The sequence below is a fragment of the Cebidichthys violaceus genome, unplaced genomic scaffold (genome assembly GCF_023349555.1).
Source record: "Cebidichthys violaceus isolate CVI_PGR_0920_01 unplaced genomic scaffold, fCebVio1.0.p SCAF_17, whole genome shotgun sequence".
Taxonomy (NCBI): Eukaryota; Metazoa; Chordata; class Actinopteri; order Perciformes; family Stichaeidae; genus Cebidichthys; species Cebidichthys violaceus.
Window position 1 is genome coordinate 9,846,573 of NW_027176340.1, and position 25,322 is coordinate 9,871,894.

A 25,322-nucleotide genomic window follows, 5' to 3' on the forward strand; every position below is an offset into this window, starting at 1 on the left:
TGCTGGGAAGAGTTATTTTCTTTTTTCATATCAATAATGGATCCCAAATGATGCTTTGCGGACACAGACACAAGCACGTACATCCATACACACACACACACACACACACACACACACACACACACACACACACACACACACACACACTGATTCCTGCTTTTCTCTCCTCACTCTTCATCATCATGCTAACCCTGCGTGTTTCACTCGGCAGGAGACAGAGAGGCTCATTGTTATTCCACGAGGGTCGGCTGATCTCAGCCAAATCTGTCTGTGCCTCGCTCCTCATTCCACATCATTCCTGTATTGTTTGGCTCCCAGGAATCAGAAAACCTCTCATCCCTGGGATCTACTAGAAATGTGGGAAATTTGTGCGTGAAGCCTTCCCTCTGGGGGATTCCTCACCTGAGCTGGGGGAAAATCGGAAAAGCAAAAGCTGAGCAAAGATGGAGAGGGAGACAGAGAGAGGAAGGCCTCGCTCTGCTCCCAACCTCCTTGGGGCTACAGAGCCAAAGCTGTTCTAATATTGAGAGAAACGTGGCAGAGCCGCGTTTGGTAGTAGCTCGGTTTTTATGTGTCACTGGAGGAGGAGGGAAGAGAGTGGCCGGCCATCTCCTTGAAGGAAGCATGCGTCTCTCCTTGAAAGACCGGAGCTCATCAATAAGTGATGCTCTGTCTCTTCCAGTCCATCACACAGAAGGAGGAGCTGCCACCATTTGTTTTAGAAGACGGCGCCCAACGCAATACTGTCTCTAGTCTCTCTCGCTTGTTTTGTTAAACTCAATGCTTTTTATAGTTTTTCTGGACTGTTTTTTCAAGATTCCCAGAAAAGAGTTTTAAAGCCACTTTGAAAAAAAATAAAATAACGGACAGAACTGCAATTGTACCGATGCCCTTTGCCTGTCTGTCCTGTGACTCCAGCTCGATGCATTCCAGCAGTCAGAAGACAACTGATAGCAATGATAGGGGCTTTTTTTTTTTTGGGCCGCACTGACACCTAATCCCATTTCACAGTGCCATGCAGCTGCGCCAAAATAATCACTTGATGGGAGTTAAAAGTGATTACCACTGTTCACTCTTATCTGCAATGAGTGCAGAGAATATCGTCCAACAACAACAACTGCTCGCCTCTGTGATGCCGGGCCAAGTGAGGAGCAGACGAGGGGGGTGGGGGTTGGGGGGGCTATACAGCCACACAGAAAATAAAGAAGCTGCTAATGGTTTTCTGTGGGACGTGTGTGTGTGTGTGTGTGTGTCATGTACAAAAGATGCACGCACTGTAAGGCGATTCGCGTGGATAAGCAATTAGAACAGCGGCCCGTCCCCTTACACACACACTGCACATTTAACAATCCCCTCAGCTTTGTGAATGAAAATGCCACATTGTTTTTTGGATAATCATCTGGTTGGATTCCAAATAAATAGCATTAATTTATCATTCAACATGAATTAATGTTTTTGTTTTAAAACTGTTTTACTGCTAATTCCCGAGCTGTACAGAACAACAAGGCTAACTGAATTGCTTGTATCTTTTTCCAATTAAACTGAATCCAATACATTTTTTCAAGAGTTTTCTACCTAAAAACACATGTTAATACTTTATTGTAAAAAAAATTCACCCGCAAATGGCAAAAAAAATTCTCTTTTATTCTCTTTTACTAAAGCCGCAGTCTCTCGCTCAAGGACGTGTCAGCATTGTGAACGCTCGCTGTCACGGGGGCCACGAACTCGCGGGCTTCCAGCTGAAGGACGGCCTTGCTCGCTGCATCACCCTGCCGCTGAGCGTTTCCCCCACGACAGCAGCAGCAGCAAAGGGAGGGCCTTTCCTCACCTGATTGTCAGACATGACATAGAGAGAGTTCCTGTCCAGGGAGAAGGCCATATCCCGGAGGATGGGGCTGCTATCCTTCATCACGGTCACTGTCTCGTACAGCACTCCTCCCACCAGAGGACCGTCCACTCTGATCTGCAGAGACACAGACAAATACAGAGAGGACACAGTGATTCAATGGTTACTGTACTTTTGTAGAGGGATATTAATTGTCTATGTGAGCTCCCACTGTCCCACTGTGGTTTAACCATCAGCTTTAAATGAAAAGAGATAAACAGCATGCTCTCAGTTTGATGACCACCCAATTTCAGTTTCAGCTTACGTTGTTCGGCTTGCTTCAAAATGGTGATGAAACTTTTAAAGAACTACGACTTTCTTCACATTGGGTGATTGTTCCCTAACATTTCAAAAATGTCTATTAACATGTGTCAATCTATTTCTCCAGATTCACAACATGTCCTCTTTTTATATTTTGTTCTATGACAAATAGACGTTTCTAAGACGTAATCAGTTGTAAACTCTTTTCTAGCGATCAGTTCAAACATTAGCTCACTTACAGAGAAGCTGTTTGTGTGAAATGACAGCCTGTTCATTTGTGCAGGAGTGAGAAGTGCTCTGAAGTAAATCACTGAAAATGTGTCAATTCCTACTGGAAGCAACACTTCACAGACTGATTGTAAGCACTATACTGCGATATTATTCATTCATGTCACCTGGAAATGGTGTGCGCATTGTAAAGTTTAGACTGAGAGGAGTACACAGAAAACATCTGCTACTCATTCACTTGTCCACCCCTGAGGTTACAGCAGCGAGACTTAAACATAAACGTGCTCACTGAGCTGAGCCTTAATTTGACTTTGGAATGACTTTGAGGCAGAAATCTTTCGGGGCTTATTAAATGCCAGCATGGAGAACAAATGCCCACCGGTGAAGGATTCTCTTCTCCCACCTCTGCCTACAGACAAGAAGTGCTGTTGCAGTGAAGCAAACGAAATAAGCAGTGCTGTCTTTGTAATGAGTGGCTCCCTGGCCAAAGGCAGCTGTGTGAGGATGTGAAACTGTTTGAAAAGATGTAAAGTGGTGAGTAAGCTGGAAACCCCTTTATTATTGCTGATAAAATCTACCCGTTAGTCACCACACACTGAAAAGAGTTTTATCTTTTCATCTTCTTACTACAAATACAAACCTCTTTGTTTATCTGCTTTAAATTGCATAACATCGCCATATGTATTTTGAACCACAAAAAGAGAAGGCAGAGCTCCTGAAATGTTTTATTTCACAAAAATACCTTCATTTGCACTCATAAATCCTTATCTTTCACCATTGGTACAGGAATGATGTGAATTGCATCACACAGTAACAATAACTTGACACTTGAAATATAACTCAGAAATGTGAAATGAGAGAGAAAAGTCTGAATAAAGCACGAAAGTGAGAGGTGGGGGAAAAAAAATCCTCATTAGCTATGCAAATCCAGGTTGAAGCCCTATTTAAATTCCAGGGATATCAGATCATTAACCATGTGATGCAATTACAGTAAAGCTTAATTCATTTCTCAATCATAATAATTGAAATAAATGCAAGATAATGAGGAATTGGAGCAGAGAATTGTGGGAGTGTTGCAAAACGTCTGCTGTACGATTTATGCCAGTCTTCCCTGTGTGCGTCCCCAACGCGTGGACTCAGGCGACCTCGCCACCCGCATCAAATTTGACTGCATAAGATTTTGAATGCGTGCCAGGTCTAGCTCGCGCACATGGTGGCAGAGCCTCAGCAGTCTCTCAATGGGGACAGTCAATCAATACAAACTGATTACATGATTGGATCCCCTGGGCACCAAAACTTCATCAATCAATCACGCCTCCACCTTCCAGGCAGCTGTGCCTCTCCAACCGTCAGCTCCGCCAGCCAAGAATGAAGAAAGAGGGGAGAAAATATGCGCAAACTCATGTGTGTGTGTGTGTGTTTATGTGTGTGTGTGTGTGTGTGTGTGTGTGTGTGTGTGTGTGTGTATGTGTGTGTGTGTGTGTGTGTGTGTGTGTGTGTGTGTGTGTGTGTGTGTCTATGTGTGTGTGTGTGTGTGTGTGTGTGTGTGTGTGTGTGTATGTGTGTGTGTGTGTGTGTGTGTGTGTTAGTGTATGTGGGAGGGAGGGTACATACTGGAGGGTACTGGGAGTGTGAGGCGTCATCCTCTGCATACAAAAACACCAAAGTAATGAGCGCAATAGTGACACGATATCGTCTGTTGATTCCAGATCACAAGAGGAGGCCATGTCTCTCGCCGGTTATTACCTCGACACCGTGCACGATAATGTCCTTTTAAAATAGTTATTTCATACACAGAGTTATCTCTGAGCTGAGCTTCTTTCCCTCTCGCTCATTGTCTGGTTCCTTTGTCCTGCCCTGTCTTCTCTTACTCCTACTCTTCCTCCTCCTCCATTTCCTATTCCTTCTCTCCCTTACACCACTATCCCACGCAGTAATGGAGCCAGTTTACATTATTGTTTCCCACACTCCTCATTTCATAAAGAGCATAGATAGAAACCAGAGCATGTCAGCTTTTTTTGTGGTGAAACCATGGTGAAAATAACAACAACAAAAAAATGAGTCTAGAGAAGCCCAGATGAGCCATGTGTGTCTTTAGTTGAGGATGAAGAAGTTGACTGAGGGCTGAGCTCAGACAAGCACTGACCCATTGTGACCGATCCGTGGTGTTTGATTTCAGCGGATTTAAAAGTGTTTTTTATCGTTTGAAACAGGTCTGACCAGACAGAAGCCCTCTGGGAGTACAACAGGTCCTCAATCTCTCCTTAAGCCCCACAGCTTGCTAATGAGAGTACGGCGGGTTTAATTGGTTTTATAATGAGCCTGCTTGTAGGAAATGGTACACAAAGTTACACGCACGCGCTCATCTACGCACACAGACACGCAAACAAAGACGCACACTTACACTCGCTTATACAAACACGCTGCGCACGCACTCTTTCGTCGGGCCCTCTCATTAAATCTGCTGCTGTAAATTCTGTGCATGATCACTTGTTGGATCAATACACCATCTCATGGATTATTGCGTATCAAGAACACACACCCGAATTGCGGCAATCCATGTAGTGACAAATTAGGCCCCGTTTCTGCTTGTCAACGGAAGAATTTATGAATGAAAATGCGTGGATGAATCTCTATTTATGACGACAGTGAGACAAATAGGCCACTCACGCCGCTCCCTAGCCCACAGATCAATCGGTGATCAGGGATCAGATACACTGTTTGATCTTGTGTGTAGAAATAATCTGCCATTGACCATGTGAGCGCTTTCATGGTTAAACTTAAGTATCTAGCTAGAATGCTTCTTGGTTATTGTATATTATTAAAAAGCAATCCGATCCGCCTGAGATACAGGAAGTGGCTAAGTGTAAATGGGGTCTTATTTAAGTAGTTAGGACATTGCCTTAAGGTTGGTACGAACGTCTACATATTTCCCAAAAACCTCAGCAAACCTCCTTTTAAGATTCAGGAAGATTCCCCTTGTGTGGTCCATGTCATGTGAAGAACTGCACTGATTTGCCATTAATACCACATGTCCCTCTGACCTCGGTGAGCTCCTTCATTTTATTTTCTCTTCCCAGCGTCTCACAGCTGACGAGGATATATATTTAACCCATGAAAAATGATTTAAGCCAATAACAGCAGTATCCTTCCTGTTGCTGAAATTCCCTTCGCAGAACCTGCGATGGATATAAACAACCCGGCTTAGTATGGCTTCCACAAACAGATATGCAACATGAGCCCATGCGCTCTGAACGAAAACAGCCGCCCTTTTTCTGGGGCCTGGGTTTTGCATCATAAATGCTCGGCTGCACCCTCATCCTGTGAGAGCCAAAGAAAACAAAAGAAAAACAACTGTCACTTGGCTTAACTCAGGTTGGCTCCGTTGTAAAGCTGCCATGAGCAACACACACTCACCTGAACGTCTATCATGTGTGAATTCACATGTGGGGTTGATTTTTGAGATCCATTTCAGACGATGGTTTTATTCGTGCTGAGAGGAAGTATACATGTAAATGTCTCTGAGCCTCTGCTTTTCCACTGCAGACAGGGAAACCTTGTAAAGCAGATGATTGCTATGTTTATGTGGTAACTGCTGTCCAATCGAAAAAAATAAAAGTGTGTCCATATGTGGCCACCCAGTCCAACCTAAACATATGGATGATGACCCAGGAGGCAGGGAGCTCTCTGCTAAACCAATCATTCCCAATCTGCCACTCTGACAAGGTTTCCCTGAAGGCCGGTCTGTCCGACTTGAACCAAACACCAAAACATTGGTTCATTTAATCTACAAACAATCTTGTCTTCCTCAGCCTTTACGTGAAATGGAAATCAGTGATTCATCCTGCATGCAAAAACATCTGATTTAATGTTAAGGATTGTTTTTCATACAAAACCACCAAAAGTAACAATTTGGCAGGAAACCACATATACCTTCCATTACAGTGGGATAGAGGGGGCACAGAGTGAAAATACACGCAAGACTAGATCTAAAGTAGATGTACGCGGACCGTGAGACAGATTTTGGCACCGGCTTGACTAAATATTGTGACACGGGCCAGGCAGCGACATAAGGGCCAGACAACTGGCCACCTTTTAAGGTTGAGTGGCCGTGCATATGGTCCGATGGAGGATGACAGCCAAGGAGCGCGGGGCATTGATTAGCCCATATAACCATCACGGCTCTGTGAATGCTAATGAGACGGAGCTCCGGGTAGAGCTGGACGCGGCGGCTAATGAAAACGAAGAGCGTTCCGGGGGAGAGGAGGGGTCACTGAGGTGGAGACGTGTATTACGGGGCAGGACTAATCATTAAGCCGTCACATTAACTACAGTCACAAAGAAAGGCGTATTGATCCCGGCCACTAGATGCGCTGTATGTTGGCAAGTGCCCAAACCTAAACGCGATTACCAACTGGGTTGGAAGGAGAGGTCATGGCGTGTGAGTGTGTGTTTTTTAAGGGTTATTGTTAAAAGCCTTCCAGTTGCAGCCTCAACCTTCAGCTGCATGGCGAGCTCCCAAGTCTTCATACCACAAGTTCTCCAAACTTAACCACAGTCTCCTCTCAGTCTCTGCGTGTTCACGTCTTTTTCTCTCTCCTTGAGGACACGGTTTCCTGTTCTCTCTTTCCTGTCCTCCTCCGTACGCCCCCGGACCCTCCAATCATTCCCATTGTTTTTCCGGGTTCCCAGCAAACAAAAAGCAGTGGGAGGGGGACAGTGGAACAATTCATGGCACCCGTATGGTCTTCATTTTGCTGACCGCAATGCAGTCACAGTCCTCTTGTGTGTTGCCATTTGTGTGACTGAGCCGGAGAAAGAATGAAAGAGAGGACAGAGAGAGTTGGAGAGAGAGAGAGAGACAGAGCTGCTAAATTAAACTACAGTCAGGAAATAGCAGAGAGATAGACACCTGTTATACCTGTTGTATGTGTTATCACAAAATTGCCTGTCTTAATAGCATTTACTATTTCAGCTGCACCGAGGCATCTAATGGTGATTCACTCTGAAGACTTTCACCCTTGGGTCCAGCTCCCTTCATGCGGTTATGAAAATCCTTTCAATTTAGCCTCAAACACACCTATTCAGCCTGCGTCCCTCTGAAACTCTATTCTAATGATTTCAATCACCAGATCTCCACTTCCCAGCCTCTGTTTGGAAACCGTGACTTTGAAAAGTCCAAGTCATTTAGCCGTGCACTGGAGAATTTCCCCACCCGGTCAACTCTCAATAAGCCATAATGAGTCCACTATTTGCACATGAGAGTATTTATTCGCAGTGAGCTTAACATTTCCAGCCATTCCTAGGGAAATACTGCCGCTGAGTAGCTGCAGCCAGTCGTTTTTCTTTTTTTTTTCAGCACCGCGCTGCACGGCGTTCATATTACAGCATGGGCATCCTTTGAATTACATTAATCAGCGATGAGCTAATTCTCTTACAATGATTGAACGGTGAAGGCATCAGTGGCTCACTCAGCAGTTGCGTTGAGGCAGCTGCAGGGCTCAGATTTGTGATGCTTCAGTCAAAGGACCGGTTCCTCCACAAGACCCCCCTCCCCAGCCTGCAGAGAGTGTTGTCTACCTACGGTGAGCTCTTTACACATGAAAGGGTTTAATCGTAAATTAAAATAATACTGCAGTTCCTCAGTGTATGACAGTGTATGACATATGACATCATTGATTTCCCTCTGAACCGGGATACGCACGTCTTAATACACTCACTATGTCAGGGAGGTGTCCGGTCGCACTCTGTATGCTATTGTCGTCCTTCTGAGTATTACTGTGCTCTGCAGAAACATTTCCTCCGAAAAATCAATTCCACTCAACACCAGTTATGTGTTTGAAGCTGCCACAGGGTAAGCACAAGTATAATGTCATTCTACACTGTGTCTGCTGCTTACTTACTTGCTAGGATACAGACACAAAAATCTGCTGTCCTCCTTCAAGTGTAATAATGTATGAAACCTGGGGAAATGTGTTTGTAGTCTTGTAGTTTTTAGAGCTGAATGAAGCCATTTATAGACCTAATATACATTTGTTTACATTATCCAAAAATTCTCGCTCCCAACTCATCAAATATTGCTGCTTGGTCAGTGGGCCTAAGCTTCAAGCTATGACGCTCTAAGTCCCCATCTAGTGTCAGTTTTGGACTTGCCGGCGGCGGTAAAAAGAAACTTCCATCTTCACAGGAAGTTTGTGGTTTTGGGAAAGAATCATCTAACAACTCATGTGACTACAGAGTGACTAACAACACAAGTGACTGGCGACTGACGTGACAAAACAAGTCAACGTTGACTTTTAGTTTCACACGGGACACAAACAGCATCCTCCTGGGTGAAAGTCCTGTGTTTGTTTGATCCATCCAACGCCCCTCCCATCCACCCTAAGCAGACCGTCGAACACTTTTTAAAACGTCAGTTGCTAGGACAATCTAAAGCGTAATTTATGCTTGACACATCCGCGAGGGTCGCGGCCCCTTCACGGGGGTTCCATGCAGCAGGTTTTCACCTGTCCGTGCAAATCCAATCCTGTATTCTGCATCAAAGATCAAGCTTTGTCGAGCTTGCTCACATTTGTTTTGCAGCGTCACCTGAGCAGAGCCAACAAACATGCCAACAAACTCATTATTGCTGCAACAAAAGGTTACAACCTAGATGTGACTGTACTGACTGAAATGCTAATCTTGCGCCCACTAGCATTTTGCTAACAAGTGGAAACTGTGCCACTGAAAGTTGCATCTATCAATGCCTCCTGCTTTGAAACCTAAATGAGGATCAGTGAGAGATAACGGCTTTTACCTGGATTCACCTCATTAGCGAACGTCATGCAAAGTGTAAAAGCCCCTTTTTGTTTTCGGCACAGTTCCCCGCAGGGTCATATCACTCAGTTAAAATCAACCACCCAAGGCAACAAGACTGTGGCAGGTGATGATAGAAATATCCTGTTGTATATCTGGACTATCGAGAGACGGTGACAGACTCATCCATATGCTGCACGGAGCCCGGATGGTGAGACTGACGGCTATCCCTGTGACCTTTCACCCCGGTTACACCACTTCCTGTGGCAGGCTTGACCTTTGCAATGGCCCTGCTGCCGGAGAGTTCCGCTGATGCCGTTTATTGTCATGCCCCATTTCCACTCAGCCTGTCCATTTGGGGGTGATGGAATAGGACTCGCGAGGTGACCCTGTGCTCCTCGGAGGCTCCTGGGACTCTGAATCATGGCTGTTCATTCTGTCAGTGTAATGACAATCTCTGGCCTTTAGACGCTCTGCACTTTAAGCGTTAATGATGGATTCCTAGTGCTCCTAACCTAAACTCACTTTCTTTCTTCCTAAATCTCTTTCTTTTTCTCACTTCATATCTTAGTCTTCTTACATCTGTCTCTGTTGTTTCTCTCTTTCTTCCCTTTGCCAGTCTTTGTCTCGCATTGTCTGTCTCCGTTTTATTTCTCTCTCTCTCTCTCTCTCTCTCTCTCTCTCTCTCTCTCTCTCTCTCTGTCAGGCTATCTTGTTTTTTGTTTGTCCCCGATGGCTCATCCAATGAAAGAGCTGCAGTGATGCTATCTGTGCTCCCAGTCTGGACCTGTGTGTGTGTGTGTGTGTGTGTGTGTGTGTGTGTGTGTGTGTGTGTGTGTGTGTGTGTGTGTGTGTGTGCGTGTGTTTGTCTGTGTGTGTCAGACAGATTGCTCCTCATAAGACTGAGGCCTCCAGGCTAATGTCACAACAGTCCTCTCACACATTTCCTCAGTTAGCTGCATGCCTTAACAACAGCACAGTAAGCAGAGCCCACGGGTGCTACCAAGTCAATCCAGTTCGATCAAAGAATGAGCCTTATAGGAGCTTCATGATAATATATCATTACAGTATGCATTCAAAATGAAACATGATGGACAATGAGCTAAATCAACTTCATGAACCTCTCAGAAAGAGGTCATCTTATGTCTGTGGGCTTGGTGTAAGGACCCTACTGTGGTGGGGAAAAAAAATCCATTGGAAAGATCTGTGTGGATGATACATTCCTATAGATTGCCTTTTTTCTGTACATCTGAAGCGTATTTGTGTTTGCTTGCCTACCTTATCATGCCAAAGTGGTTACTCTGTGGCTTTCAAACCTACCTCGATATGTCATAGTTAGGTATGTCATAGGCCATTAAGGGGTCAATATGTTTAAACAAAGCTTGCCAGGTTGTTGAACAGCGTCTGGAACCCCTTCCAAAACCTTTTTTTTAAAGACTATGCCTGTAACAACCACAAATTGAACTGACACATTTTGCTGTACATTGGTGGTAATTTTATTAAAACCGACAATCATGTCCACTTCACTCAGCAATTGGCCATGTGTGTGGAGTTAAGAAAGTAGTCTAGTTGAAATGATTAGTGACGTTTTTTATAAATACATTTGTTACTGTTATAATGATTTAATTGATAGTAATTGATCGTAGATTGATGGATAGTTAACATTTTTTTAAACACATTTTGGGGTAGATTCTTTCACTACTTTCTGACCTTTTATAGCCATATTGATTAGTCAATTAAGAAAATAATTGGCAGATGAATCATTAATGAAGTCTAAAGAAGAGCATGAGGTCGAAACGTCACTTGTGAATGTGCTAATAAATTGCACTTAAGATAGCGACAGTGTTTGGACCTTTATTTATATTTTTTATCGCTGTTGTCTTTTGGTCCAGTTTTGGATCTTTATTGTTTGTCAGATTCATCAATAATGAATATAATCTTCTGATGCAGGCTTTATCGGCAGGATTTGAGCTTCTCTCTTTTTTTTCAATCTTCACTCAACTACTTCGTTCAACACTTTGAATGCCTTTAAGGTGAGACTGAGTCTGAAAGTGTGCACCATTATCCCCATGTGAATGTATCTCGTCCCTCTGACAGCATTTCAGAACAGCTATAAACCCAATTTGCCTCCAGACGTGGTCAGATGACGTTTGAACTAGTTCCTGTCAATCATACGCTTGTCAGTACTCTGTATTAATAATCAATCCCTTCACCTGATGATGCAAGCACAGCCAAGCAGCAGAAACCTAATACTGAAGGAATACTAAATTAAGACTTTAAAGGGAAAGGCTGGTGATATTGTATATTTGACCAAAAACGATGAACACCAACAATGCTTTGGTCAATCTCATGTTTTCAGAATTAACCACTCTGTCTGTGGCACTCATCCTCTTTTGTTCCAGCTGACTTTAAAACAGGTCACATGTATATATTTAAAGGATAAAGCTGTCATTTCCTAAAACAGCTGGGCACATGTTTTTTTAAAATGGGAGTAAAATGTGCATCTGTTGCGGCCTATTTTCAGCTCTTAGTGAGTATTTACAGCAGCAGAACAGTGCATGCGGGGTGACTCAAAATAAACTACAGTGCCCATATTCATGACATGTCATCCAGAGGTAACAGCATGGCTCACTGGTGCGTTTGGACAACAATGGAGGTGTGTGGCACAGAGGAATAGGTTTTATCAGGGTTATGGCATTCAGCATTTATAGTATAAATCCTTTGTTGGTTTTAGGCTTTTTATTGGATTCGTTGTCAACAAGACAAATGTAGCCAAACTAATATTACCAAACTTATCCTTCAAACAAATGAAGGATTAAGTTTGACTTTGAATCCTTGAAAACTGGAAAAAGAAAACTCTCAAAACATAAGATAGAATTAGAAAATAACGAGGCTTTAAAAGAACAGGAGCAATAATGTTGTGCTTTGAAATACAGATTAGACTTTTAAATTCAGGCGAGTAATTTGAGCCTGCCTACAAGACACAGACAAACACTTAAATGTCTAACCGTGTTAATAAATAAATGTAGAAATGACTGTCAAGTACACAGAGATATTGTTCAAAATCAGTGAAGAGGTCCTTTAAGTACTTTATACTGCCATTAAACCAAAATCCACCAGGACAGTGATTCACTAAAGCTGCATAATTTCCTGCCGCTAATACAAAGGAATTGAGGGAACAGACATGTGCTTCAGTTGTGGCTCAAGTAGTCATGGGTGATAAATTTACATCAATCTGTCCCAGTCCAGAGGCTGAAGGTGTAGTGCTGCATGATTACTGCACCTTTGTTCCGCTGCATAATGTCCTACATAATCACCATGATATATTAAACATAACCCGTTATGCTAATTAGGCCATTAATTGATCATATTATTGCATTAATTAGTGTTAATGGATTAAAGATCATTATTGCATAAATATGCCACAGCGGTAAGATGCAAGAAACAGCTGTGGAAGATGAATCTCTGTGGTGTATTTCTCACAGACGACTGATGAATGATGTAATATGGAGTTTGGAGACAGAAACCTTTTAAAGTGATGTAAGACATTAAAGGGACATTCCACTAATCGGTTAATCAGTTAGTCATGGTGAGTGCAACACAGCTCAAAAAACCTTTGACTTCTGGGGCTCTTCAGGAGCTTTGTAATATTATTATTTAGTTTTTTTACGGGTTTTTTCTGGATCCAAAAGTCACACGATAACACAAACAATCTGATCGATCGAAGCAGCTGTAAAACAGCCACTCCCGTACTCTGTGAATTAAAATGACTGTTTTCGTCTATGGAGTTCTGTGGCTTTTAAGAGAGCATAGATAACGGCTTCAATTCCCCATTGAAGAGGGCTGTCTAATGGCGAGGTAAAGCAGTGAAAATATCTAAATGTAGTGCACACTATCAATTTATTTAGTGGGCCAAAGTATTTTTTTCTGCTGCTCCCGTCCACAGCCGCTTTACCTTGCCATCAGACAGCCCTTTCCGACAGGAAACTGAAGCCATTATATCACTTTCTTCAAAGCCACAGACTCCATTGACAAAAACAGTAATTTTTCACACAAATCTTAACAAACTAACCTTTTTTAATAATTTCCAAACTTCCAAACAAAGCTACCATTAATTCAACTAGTGCTACAGTTCACATCATATGTAACCTTATTGATAAGCTTACTTTTATAACCGATGTCACTGCTTTTTGCTAACGGCTGAGATGGCGTTTCTTTTTGAAAAAGAAAAGAACACAGATTCAAACTCTAAGAAAGTCATGATGTCTCAATGTTGTCATCAGGGTTATGTTATCTTTAGCATGGGCCCTTCAAATTCTTAACAGAAAGCCATGCGTTATAAATTGGGCACGGCATTCCCGAGACAGGGAAGGTTTAATAAAGAGATGCTCTACGTTGCATTGTGGGGAAATGTTGGTTCCAGTGTGCTTGGAGTTGTATTCCACAAACGAGGAAATAAAAGTCAAATATTTCTGCCCCTGCTGCATCAATTTTGACTTTTCTTTTGGTAGTCTGTCTCTCACAAGTCCCCACATTTTAAGGGAGTGCAAAAATAAATCGCTAGAGTACAACTTAATTAATCAGGTTTTGTTGTCAGTCCCTCAGAATCATCATTTTGCATTAAAATTGTTTTATTTGTTCATGCCTCATTAGGTCAAGGGTTTAAACAAGTGATTTGAATCTTCATACAAGATATGAAGGACACTTCAAATAATGTGTTTAAGCAAGTTAAAGTTAAATGAGGTTCACAGAGACCTCATCATTTTTCCTAACCATACATAATTTTTAGACAAAATATGTCAATTCAAGAGTTGTTATTTTTGTGCTTGGACTTGATGCTTGAGATTGCTTCAACGTGTACAGCTTCATCAATCTCATCCACACATTTTAGCCATTTTTCTGTCGCTGATTTCCATCGATGTAGCTAGCTTTGTGGGAAAACTTTCCAATATTTAATCCCGCCTACTAAGCTCTGATTGGTTGATTTTTAAGCCAACTGCTGTAAATAGCAGTCAATGTGCACAACATCAATTTGGTTTGATTGTGAGGTCTGGGATCAGGCTACGTTTTGCATTGGTAAAAACTGAAACAGGAAGATAACTTTTAGAAGAGACAAGAGATGCCAATGGGTCATCAATAGCAGCCTCAATAAATCATTTCTGATTTCTGTAGATAAGGGATGCTATTTGTCATCAAAAGGATCCGGTTGTCTCTCTGTAAACAACCAGATGATCCTGTATCGCTGTGCAAAAAACAGGCAGATCAAGCCGGTATTTGCTCGACAGTTTCTGCTCTCACCTTCTTCAGCCGTCCAGTCCTGGTCCCCAGGAAGATCACACTGTGTCCGTTGTAAACATAGGAGGTGACAGAGGTCAGCCTGTCCCTGCTCTCAGTGTAAACCGTCCGGCCCGACACCAGCTGGGAACCCCCCAGGGGCTGGTTTATATCCAGGCCACAGAAGTGATCATCGATGGGAACAGGCTGCGTGGAGAGAGGGAGGGATGGAGAGGTGAGTGTTGAGGTGAAGTTGAAGAAGGCGTTGAGAGTACGAAAGCAGAAAGATGGAATGGAAGGGGGGGGGGGGTCAGGAGGTGTGGAGGGGAAAGAGTAAGAAGAGGTAAAAAGAGGGAGGGATAGGAAAGGGGAGAGGGCGAGCGGAAAGAGGAGTGAGGATGACAGATGTGAGGAGGGGGGAGGTGGGAGTAACGAGAGAGAGGGGAGAGCGTAAGTGACTGAGATCACTGTAGACACATACAAACACAAGAGAAGAACTCAAACTGACCTGTGGCAAGCCCCACGTGCAATAAGTGCACACAGTTTTCAGGGTTAAAAACGATTACTTCAAAAGGGGCTGCCGCGTTTATCAACAGCAGACTAATTGCTGATGGCAAACGCGAAGAAACGCTGTGTATTTTGCGCCGGTTTCTGTGATTTTGAGATCAGTTGATCTGACATCACACAAAGACGCAGCACAAGAGGTGTCAGGTTTTGATTAAGCATCAAAGAGAGCCGTGTGCTTCGCAGTCCTGTTACATCTACTAACACGCGCCTCAAACCTTTGCTAATTGCCTGTCACTCAGTGTTTAAATCTACCTTTTTAGAGAGCTAATTTCTTATTTCACGTCCTCGGCTTCTTATGCATATTAGCCCTTGCTGTTGTTTTTCGTCCATCAAGCAATGTGCCTCAGCTTTACTGAATGTGACCAGTGAAGTGAACGCAGCGTAAACAAGCTTCATATCTCACCCCTTAATAAGTTGTTTTCTTTCCAGTATGCAATCATTCAAGTCTTCTCTTTTGAAACTATAATGTAAGGATATGTGAATATTTGTCAGTTGAATATTTGTTCTAACATTTGCGTTTGTTTCTATTGACTGCTTGCAACATTGCCAGTCTGATATTCTGCTGCTGAATTCATTCAAGTCATCAAAATAAAGAGATTTATCTTATCCCCTGAGGATGAATCCTACTTGGTCAGGTGATGCCCTGACATTTCTTCTAGCGACACCAGTAGGTTGACATTTGTGCTTTTAGGTGAAAAGTCTCAACAGCTTTTGGCTGGATTGCCATGAAATTTGGCACAAGCATTTATCAGGTTCAATTGTTGGTACGAGCAAATACCTTCAGTTATTTTTTTCCCCCATCAACCTCACCTTTATGTTTCGTGCAGATCATCAGCTGTTAGTTTCCTAACATTCTAAACTAAGATAGTGAGCTTCACGCACATTATGCCTGCTATAAATCAGCATCTAAATTTGCATTTAACTTTAGGCAACCCTATCACTAAATACAGCCTCACTTGCGTGGCTGTTTTGTCTTGTTAACCCAATAATTGGCAGATGGTGACATTGGAATTTTGTATCTTTCTTAGAGTCTAAAATTCACAGTAACATGCAAAAAGTGTCAGTGAAGCAGCAGAATAAAACTTCTTTTTAAATAATTATCTTAAAATAGGCACATTTAAAAATCTTGACATTATCTGATATCAGTGTTGGTTGTCGAAAGCTGATAGTGGCGAACAAAAATCTAGAGATTGTCTATTGCTTTAACAATCTCGATGTCATTGTGAATTATAATGGTTCATTTAAGACTGCCATTAAAGAGCAGCATGAGCAAGCCTCCCATGAAATATCTGTTAATACTTTTGTAAATGTAGACAATTTGATTCACCTTTAGATATCACAAGATCTTTTTGACAAGTTAGTTACACCCGTTATGCCATATGCTTGTGTATATATATTGGAAAAGCTACACCTCAGATTTTGTAAGTATACCGTACAAGTTAAAATGACAACCTGCAATAATATGGTCGATGCGGAGCTGGAAAGATACCCACTCTGTGTCGCAGTTGAAAAGAGAATTATTGGCTACTGGGAGGAGGCTGAAAAAAGGTAAAAAACCTGAACTCAGTCGTATAACATACAACTATTTGCCTGCATAATATGGGTGTGTAAGCGTCGGTATGGGTCTTGCCGGTTAATCAGATGATGGATGACACAAAAGTGCAACAACATCAAATGGTTGAAACATGACTATTGAACAGAGGCTGAGAGATCAGGTCATGCTAAAGTGGCTAATTGCCTATTTGTAACTTTAGAATAAACAACACCAGAATTCCTGAAGTTAATGAAAGACATAAAAAGTTGGCTATAAACCAGAGGGGAGCTTGGGAGGCGAGTATCATATTTTGTTTGAATGTAAGAATAATGATAATGAATTATTAGAGATAGTTATTTTCTTAAGTATATCTTTAAATTAACTTTGTTATGACAATCAGATAAGCCAAAGGTTATTTGTAAACTGGGTGCCTTTTTTAAAGAATACCATTAAGTAACATTCGTTGTACTACTTTAGCCATGCCGTGTGCCATCGTTTAGTTATTATTGTACGTGTGATCATAGTCCTGTCAATGAAATGAAAGTGAAATGAGTATCGGCATCAAAAAGCTACATCAGTGCATCTCTAGACACACTTGGCTGTTGATCTTTCACTGAGTGATTAATTATACAACCAAAGAATCTAATGACTTCTTAACAAAGCCGAATCACCACGTTTCATTTACAGTCCATTTTAGATACAAAGCCCTTTGGTTAACGGCGCAGTGAGAGTTAATTATTTTATTATTATGTGTCTCTGAACTCCCTCAGTTGCTTTTATTAATACATCTTATTTGTTTGATTGCATTGTGGAATCAAAGTACATGTTTTGAAAGACCAAAGCATTGGCTGCGATGAATATCATTGCTTTTATGGTCCGCTTTCAACTTGTTTCCATGAAAGCCACTCATTATGCAGAATTATGGCTTTCACAAAAGAAACCGCCTTGGATATTCGCAAGAAAGCCCTTTTCTCAAGATCAAGAACGGGTCTCTGAGGGTTCAAATACTGCTGACAGCGACAAGAGTAGAAGGAAGGGGTTGAAAGGGGGGGAAGAGGGGGAGAGAAAGGGGAGGAGAAGAAGGCGGGAGTCAGTGCCCAAACCCCTGAATGAAATCAAAGCTCCATACAAAACTGCTCTGATTAGCGTTGTGGAATTAATCTCCTCCAGCTCTTCTGCTCTCACGGGATCCTGAAAACCTGAATGGTGTCTTCAACACAGCTCTGGCTGCCTGCCTGACAGCTATTTAGGCTTCAATCATGGTTGTGGATTATGAAAGAGCCAACTTTCAGCAAAATCTATATCAAAGCTGCTCACCGCTGTGCAGGTTTCACAGTTGGTCAAAATATGTGAGTGATATAGGCAGTCTGGTCTCCGTAAAATGAAATTCTCATCCAACAAAACAGTATCGTCAATTATTTTTTTCAAGAGATACTTTTTCAATTTACAGCATCAACCACATGTTTAAAACTGCAACCGCAAACTAGGAGAAAGTACGTTTCCCTCTAAACATAATTGAGAGTGCAATTTAGTTGTAGTGGAATAAAAAATCAAAGGGTCCACCTACCGCCTTGGTGCACTGCACGTCTTTTCCCAGCAGCCAGTGCAGCTCCAGGTTTCCCTCTCCCTGGTAGCAGGACTGCAGCCGCTCCTTGATGCGCGTGTTGATGTCTTGGATGGTGAAGACGCAGAGAGCGGAATGATCAGGAGGGTCGTGGCACTGCTTCTGTCCCTTGGAGAACACGGCAAAGAGCACGTCCTCCTGGGCGCTGATGTTGAGCGACTTCGCCAGAACCCTGCCGGCCTTGGACAGGTAAGCCGCCTGAAGTAGACGGTACTCCTCGCCTTTGTGCACGCACCCCACAGGAAGCGACACGTACGAGTGGAACTTCTTGTCGCCTTTGCAGAGGCGGATGATGCGAGACGTGTAGAACAGGTCGCCGGGGGAGCCGCCAGCGGGCATCCCATTCTCCGGCGTCTCCGGCTGGACGGTCAAGAAGTAAACGAAGCTGCCGCTGGCGAAGCCGTATATGTAGTAGATGTCAAAGTGTGGGACAAGAGCAAGTGTGTCCGAGGGAATTTTAATAAGAGAGGAAACAAAGTCGGTGTGAAGCTCGTAGTCCAGCATGGCAGAGGATTCTGGGTCGCGAGGCAGCTTGCGGCTGGAGATAGTTGGGAAGTAGTCCTGTTTGCCACCGACGGCCGTGCCGATGTACAGGGTGGCATCCTGACCCTGCGAGGGCACAACAACCCCGTACATCGTCCCTGTCTGGTTATCACTGGACAGGTAGTGTTCCTTCTTGTGCGTGGGCTCCACGAGGATGAACAAGTCATCCAGCCTCATCAGCTTGCAGACACCCTGGTAGAGACTCCCGCAGGCCAGCAGCCGGTTGTGCGAGTAGTCGATGAGCAACAGTTTGTTAACGTTGTCAGTTGAGGCAAGAGGCTCAGAACAGGGCTGGACAATCAGCGGAGGGTAACACGCTTTGTTGTCGTACTCTGGCCCCGTATCGTGGGACACCAGGAGGGTGAGGTTTGCTGACAACTTGTAGATTCGGTTGACAGCTCCGATGTACAGAGCGCCAGTAGACTGATGCACAGTCAGGTGGTTCAGCGACCACTCCCTCCTCTCTGATTGGAAGGTGTTCAGAGTCTGTCCGACAGTCGTCCTGTGATTCACAGAGATTAGAGTCAATAGCCACAGTGCCAGGGGCCATGACATGACCTTTGGAGGACGGTGACCTTTAGTGAGGCCGCAGTAAGTCCATCCTTTATCCAAGCACGTTCCCATCCCCACGTGGCTCCGAAAAAAAACAAAAACAGAGGTCAGATAAAACACCTGGGGTTGTGTGCTGAAGTGCGGTCTCGTCCTTCCAAGAGATCTTCACATCATTCTGAAAGAGAAAATAAAGACATTTGTTTTAAATTCGAAGAATCCTTGATTGTTTTGAGAGTGGAAAAACGGTTTTCAGGGTATCATTAGATACTCCCCGAACCTAGACATATATGAGCTTGTTTTCTCCTCGATCTCTGCTTAGTAAGACAAATGAGACATCAAAGAAACAAGTAATCATTTGTTCAAACTGTCTGCCCATATTTACTAGCCCGAGAGATGTTCCAATATTCCCCCTATACAACAGGGGGGCTCATTATATCCGCCTGTCTGTAAGAGAGAACTAACCGTGGCCTATTGTTTGAACAAAGCAATGACACGACGTAGCTGTGCATTCCCTCTGTTTGGGTGGCTAATTTAATGATCCAAATGTATTAATTATGCATCCATATTTTGGGCTCCCTGTTTTCCTTTCTCCCCTCTGCCTTGTTCGTTTAAATGGTTGAATCCAGGAGGAATTAATCACTCTCCACTGCAGCCGACATTCCTAAATTAATCAGGCTTTTTCTAGGGATGGCAGGGAGTCATTAGAGATTCAGAGCCAGGCAGCATCAACCCTCACACTTCCCTGTTTAATTTCATTAGCATATTTTATGTAGATATTTCCAGGGGACGAACACTGTCCCTCAAACAGGCGATGGACTGGAGGATGGATGAGTTAGAGACATGGCAAAGGACGTTTGGTGTGTTAACTGTTTTTATATTGTGTGTTTTAGTTTGATACAATCTCATACAGATGAGAGAAAATATGCTAATTTGAAAAAAAAAAAAAAAAAGGTTTTTATCTCAAAATAAAGACAGATGATGAGTGAAGGCAACACATCATCGTAGATAAAGGGGCATCAGGTACACGGTTACTTCATCGTAGTCCATTAATGGAGTAATAAAACTGCCTGCGTAGGAGGAGGGGCCGTAACTTAAGACACCTCACCCTAAATCCTGTCCGTGTGTCACCAGAAGCTTCTCCAATATGGCTCTTAAAGGCTGTTTCTATCTCCCCTATCGTCCTCACCAGCAGCCCCTTCACACTCCTCTAATAATACTTTTTTTTTTTTTTTTAAATGACTCAAACCCTTTCAGTGAAACACCTTTTAAAGATATCCTGCCAAAAGCTTCGATGGCAACTGTCTTCTTTGGCTGCCGCTGTAAACAGGGTGTTTTGCTCAGTGAGACTTCCCGATATAAGTAAAGGTTAAATGAAGACAGCCATGTCAGATCCTAATGCCGGGGTCACGATGCGGTGGGTGCTCTCCATTGGCTGACTAGCAGGACGTCCGGCTGAGTTGAGAGGGAGCCAGGGATGGAGCGGATGGACTGACACTGAGCTTGCTGGGCCGACTCCAGCTCCACTCCAGCATCTCCTGTCCATCTGTCCACAGCGCGCTCGCACCGCGGGACAAGTCACTCCAGTGTCTCGACCTACTCTGCTCAATTTGGCGAGCGCAGTGTGCGCAACCCTACCCGTAATTGGCCACCAAAGAGCAACAACTGACACACTCTATTGCTGAATTTGAATCTGAAGTTTGATGCTTGCTTTTCTCTAACTGCAATACGTGACATTTACTCAGACCGATGTGAGTCACACTCTGGCTTATCTCTATCTTTATCTATCTCCGCTTGAAATGTGGGATTACTGAAGCTTCTTCTTTTCTTTTCCACTTTTTTTTCCAAGTCGACAGAAAAACTGCGTTTGCTGTTATTGGTTCTCAGAAAGCTGAGATTTGGCAGGACATGTTGGCTGTAATGTTTACAGCTTCTTTATTTTGGGCAAAAATGGTGTCCAGCTAAGTCCTTCAGAAAATCTCTCAAATCATCTGCTTTGCAAGCTGATGAGTCCCTGAACCAGTTTCCGTGTTGATGTAACCATGATATTCTATCATTTGTCCTTTTTATGTGAAGACCCGATGAAAAGAGTATTCAGGCGTTTTGAAATGTCACAGAGGAAGCAGTGACAGCCCTTTATTTTGATGGCTTCTGGGTAAACTAAAATATAAACTCCTTGAAGCATTCATTTGTTTGTTTTCAGTCAACCAAATTGCCTGAACCAGAACACCGGAGAACTCCGGTCACCGGAAACCTTTACTCCCTGGAGTGCCAAACCTTTTTTTTACATTTTTTATTCTTTCTTCTTCTTCTTCTTTCTTTTTAATGCAGCTTTTTAGTGTGAAAGGGGATGCTGGAATGGGAAGTAAAGAGCTGTTTGAAAGTGGGCGGATTATATCACAAAAATCTGACTCAATCCTTTGTGCATATTCTTGAGCTGTCACATAAGGAACAGAAAAGAGATTTTGTGGTTAATTCAACTGGTCTCTACTTTGTGGTGTCCAACAGAATCTCAGCGCTTTTGAATATCTCTTGTTTAAATCACACTGAAAACGTCCTGCTGACGACCTGTAGTGCAGTTTGCATTGTAATCTTATCAGAACCTCAAGCCCTGTCCTTTTTCTCCAATAGACATTATAAGACAGCGCTCTAGATGTCTGACGGCAAATAGCAGACCATATGATATTTGCAAAGCCAGGTTTGAGTCTGGCATGATCTTAAACAGCAGACGCCAGCAGTGCCACCCAGAGTGTTGAGAGTCTCCAGTCAAGAACCTCAAGAGGAATTAGGGAGGAAAAACAAGAGGAGAAAATAGGAAGTGCTGGTGGCAAACGAAGCCGGGCAGGCGAGCAGCAGCCTCATCGGTTCATCCATTTCTGTTCTCCCGGCTTTGGTCACGTCTAAGGCGTGCAGTCATGCTGCTCAGTGTTTACCCTGGATTATAGAGACAACTCTTTGCCCTGCTCAGTCCTCCCTGCTGAATTCTCCGCCTCGCCACTCAGACACGCTTGAGCCCAGACGTGACTCATTCACACTCACACACACAGGAGCATGGGTTTGCAGAGGCCTCTGGGGACGCAAGGCTCTCAACGGGCACCAATCGCGGCGCAGATGAGGGAGAAGCCGGCCCTCCTGTGCTCCACAAACACGACCCTTTGACCTGGATCGAGATCAGTGGAACCAAATCCATCCTTTGGGTTCAGCCTTTACTGGGGTGAAATGCTGTCATAGCGTCTGTAGCGCACTTTTAGGCATGATTCACGGGACAGAAGGGATGGTTAGCTTGGTTTTTTTACCTCTTGTTTCTTTGACCCATCTGCCATCAAAGATGAACTAAAATGTGCTAAGGGGATATTCCTTTGTTTGGTTGTCTTTGTGCATCAGTTTCAATGCCCACTCAAGTTTGATAGCATGAAGCTGGGCTCAGCAAACATTTGTCTTGTGGTAAATTCACAAATTTTGATAATATTACTGATAGTAACAAAAACTGTGAAGATTGCTCCATTGTGAGACATAATGGGTTTCGAAAACCCAATTAAAACCCAGTGGATGATGTCAAGAAGCATAACTATCTGTATTATTTCTGTATTCTGTATTCTGTATTCTAACATGGCACAACATGATTTTTTTTCACTTATAAGAAAGACAGATTTAGCAGAAACAGTATGTCGTTCAAGCTTACGCTGTTTGCATTTTGGATTACAGGTTATAGGTTTGTGTGAGATCAGGAACACTGTGGACAGACCGTGCCATGATCTTTCTAAAGGTCAGCAGAAACCTCTCTGCTCTCACACTTAGTCAACAATGGGAGTCATTGTCGCAAGCATCAGAGGTGATAAAAAAAAATGTTGTTTTTTGTGGCCTAGATTTATAAGGCTGTAAAAAAGCAATAACAGTATAAGACCATGGGGGCAGAAAAGTGTCTGAACTACAATAGGCATAACGGCTTCTGTCCTCATGATTTCAAACCGGCTGCAGAAAGGCACAGGGTTTTTTTTGTGTGTGTAGGTTCTCGAGTCAGGACGAGTCAGTTCATAAAGTCCGTTCTCGGAGATGATTTCAGATTTGGGGAAGAAGTTGTGGCAATGCACAGTAACGACATGATGGGATACTTTTGTCTGGGGTTTCCCGCAAATACACACGGACGAGTCATTGGGGGAGGGCCAGCGTTGTACGCGTTACACATGAATGAGCTGGGAGGGCGCCAGCCGCAACAGAACTTGACTTCCAAATGAATAAATGAAGGCAATTAGTAGATCTGTTTACAATGTTGTGGAGACAGAAGTAGGTCAAACGTGGCGGGGACAGGAGGGAGGAGGGAGGAGGGAGCCAGCAAGCCAGAGCCACGGGCTGTCGCTGGTACCTACAGTGATGAGTCGGGGAATTAGGACATGAAAATGCCGTCTTTATTAAAGATGACTTATAAATGAATGTCATATTGAATCACATGGGACCGGTGGGGTTTATAAGAAAAAGCAATGTTTTGTGATCAGTCCACCGTGTTTTATCTGTGGCCACGTTGAGGAGGAGCACCCCAGGGTGATTTTGCCCCTCCTTGTGAGCCCCTCCCCTCTTTCACAAAAGCACAGACTCGGGGCCTCAGAGGGCATAATGTGTGTATATAGCGTGGATGCTCACACTGTAGATGCCTACAGGATATCTCCACTTTGATACCGCGCACTGAAATTTTGTGACAGTTGGCCTGTGGTTCATTTGAATCATTATGTTCTGCAATGTAAATTTCAAACAGCAGAGCTTCCCCCAGACAATTCCCCCAGTCGGGGGGTAGGAAAAATCTTACAACCAGTATATTTAGATTAATGATTCCAACACTTTGCGATTGCTAGTATTCTCTGGAAACGAGTGCTGTAAATTTATTTAGTTGTGTTGGCAGCTCTTCTGTACCCCAGCATGATTGTATATTCATAAAAACCAACCATAATTGCCTTTTTTTCCCCCGTACTTGTTGTTTAGTTTATTGGTCAGAGCAGATATTGCACGCTTTAGGACTCTCCAGCCAGCCACTAATCTTGATGGTAGCGTAGCGGCGGATGTCTGCTGGGAACAGTAAAACAGCACTATGTCATCGCAACACACTCTGCTCCTAATAAGCGCAGGATGCTGCGAGGGACCTGGGCAGAGGCGAATGTGACATAGGGGACCAATTCCGACACATCACCACACAACACAGTCAGCAGCCTCCTTCTGCAATGCATGCCATTATCTTAGGGCGCATGCATTATACATGCAGATACAGTGCTCTATCTGAAATTGCTGTTAAGAGCCGGGACCAGATGAAGGGCGCCGCTGCCACCGTCAGATTTAGCCATGCATGCTATTCTCCTCCCTTCCCCTCCTCTCGGCTCTGTCTCCTTTTCCATAAATCTCATTGTCGGTCTTCCCTGGTTAATGGTGACCTCAAGCAGGCTCTCAACTGCTGAAGCCCTCGCGTTGCATATATGATGAGCATAGAGGGGAAAGTCAAAGTGACCTCCAGCACTGTGATGAAAACCTACGCAGCTCGGGTGCAATAGGCGGTCTTCTATAATTCAGCGGCCGCAGAAGAAGACAGAGCAAGCAGCGCTTTCTTTGGAGCCACGCAGCGCTGCAGCGTCTGCCCAGCACCCCTCATCCTCAACGTTGCTTAAGTGCAAGAATGGGAAGAACAAAGGGTAAACAGAGGAGTCCGACCGCGGCTCTGAGTGATCTGTGGACAGTGCAGCTGAGGGGAATAGAGAATGAGGGTGGTGAAATGTGAGCTGTACTCCGGAGCCAGAGACAAGCACAGAGCAGCTCTCCAGTTGTGTTTTTTTTGTAAAAGCACTCTCTCTTAGCCATTTCTATGTGGCTCAATAACTACCAGCCTGGAATTCCTCCTCTAGCGTGGCTGTAATTTTATTGTCTGCTCCCATCTTCAGAGTTGACATTGCTTTTTCTCAAGAACAGAGCTATATTCCTGCTCCGGCTGATTCACTTACAGATGTGCGGGGCTATATTGCTTTCGCATACATAAATCATGGAGACCTGACAGCGAACATACATTACATTTGGCAGCGACCAGA

General features: G+C 43.6%; 1 protein-coding gene across 1 annotated transcript in view; it reads right to left on the reverse strand.

The window, feature by feature from the left end:
* The window catches only part of LOC137873990 (plexin-A2-like), a 76,018-nt gene that overhangs the window by 45,129 nt on the left and 5,567 nt on the right, over nt 1-25,322 (reverse strand). Inside the window, exons 2-4 of the mRNA XM_068712538.1 lie at nt 18,112-19,438; nt 14,468-14,650; nt 1,829-1,963 (exon numbers count right to left, since the gene is read on the reverse strand). Coding sequence (XP_068568639.1) covers nt 1,829-1,963; nt 14,468-14,650; nt 18,112-19,335 — 1,542 coding nt within the window. The 5' untranslated portion in view covers nt 19,336-19,438. The remainder of the gene's footprint in view (nt 1-1,828; nt 1,964-14,467; nt 14,651-18,111; nt 19,439-25,322) is intronic.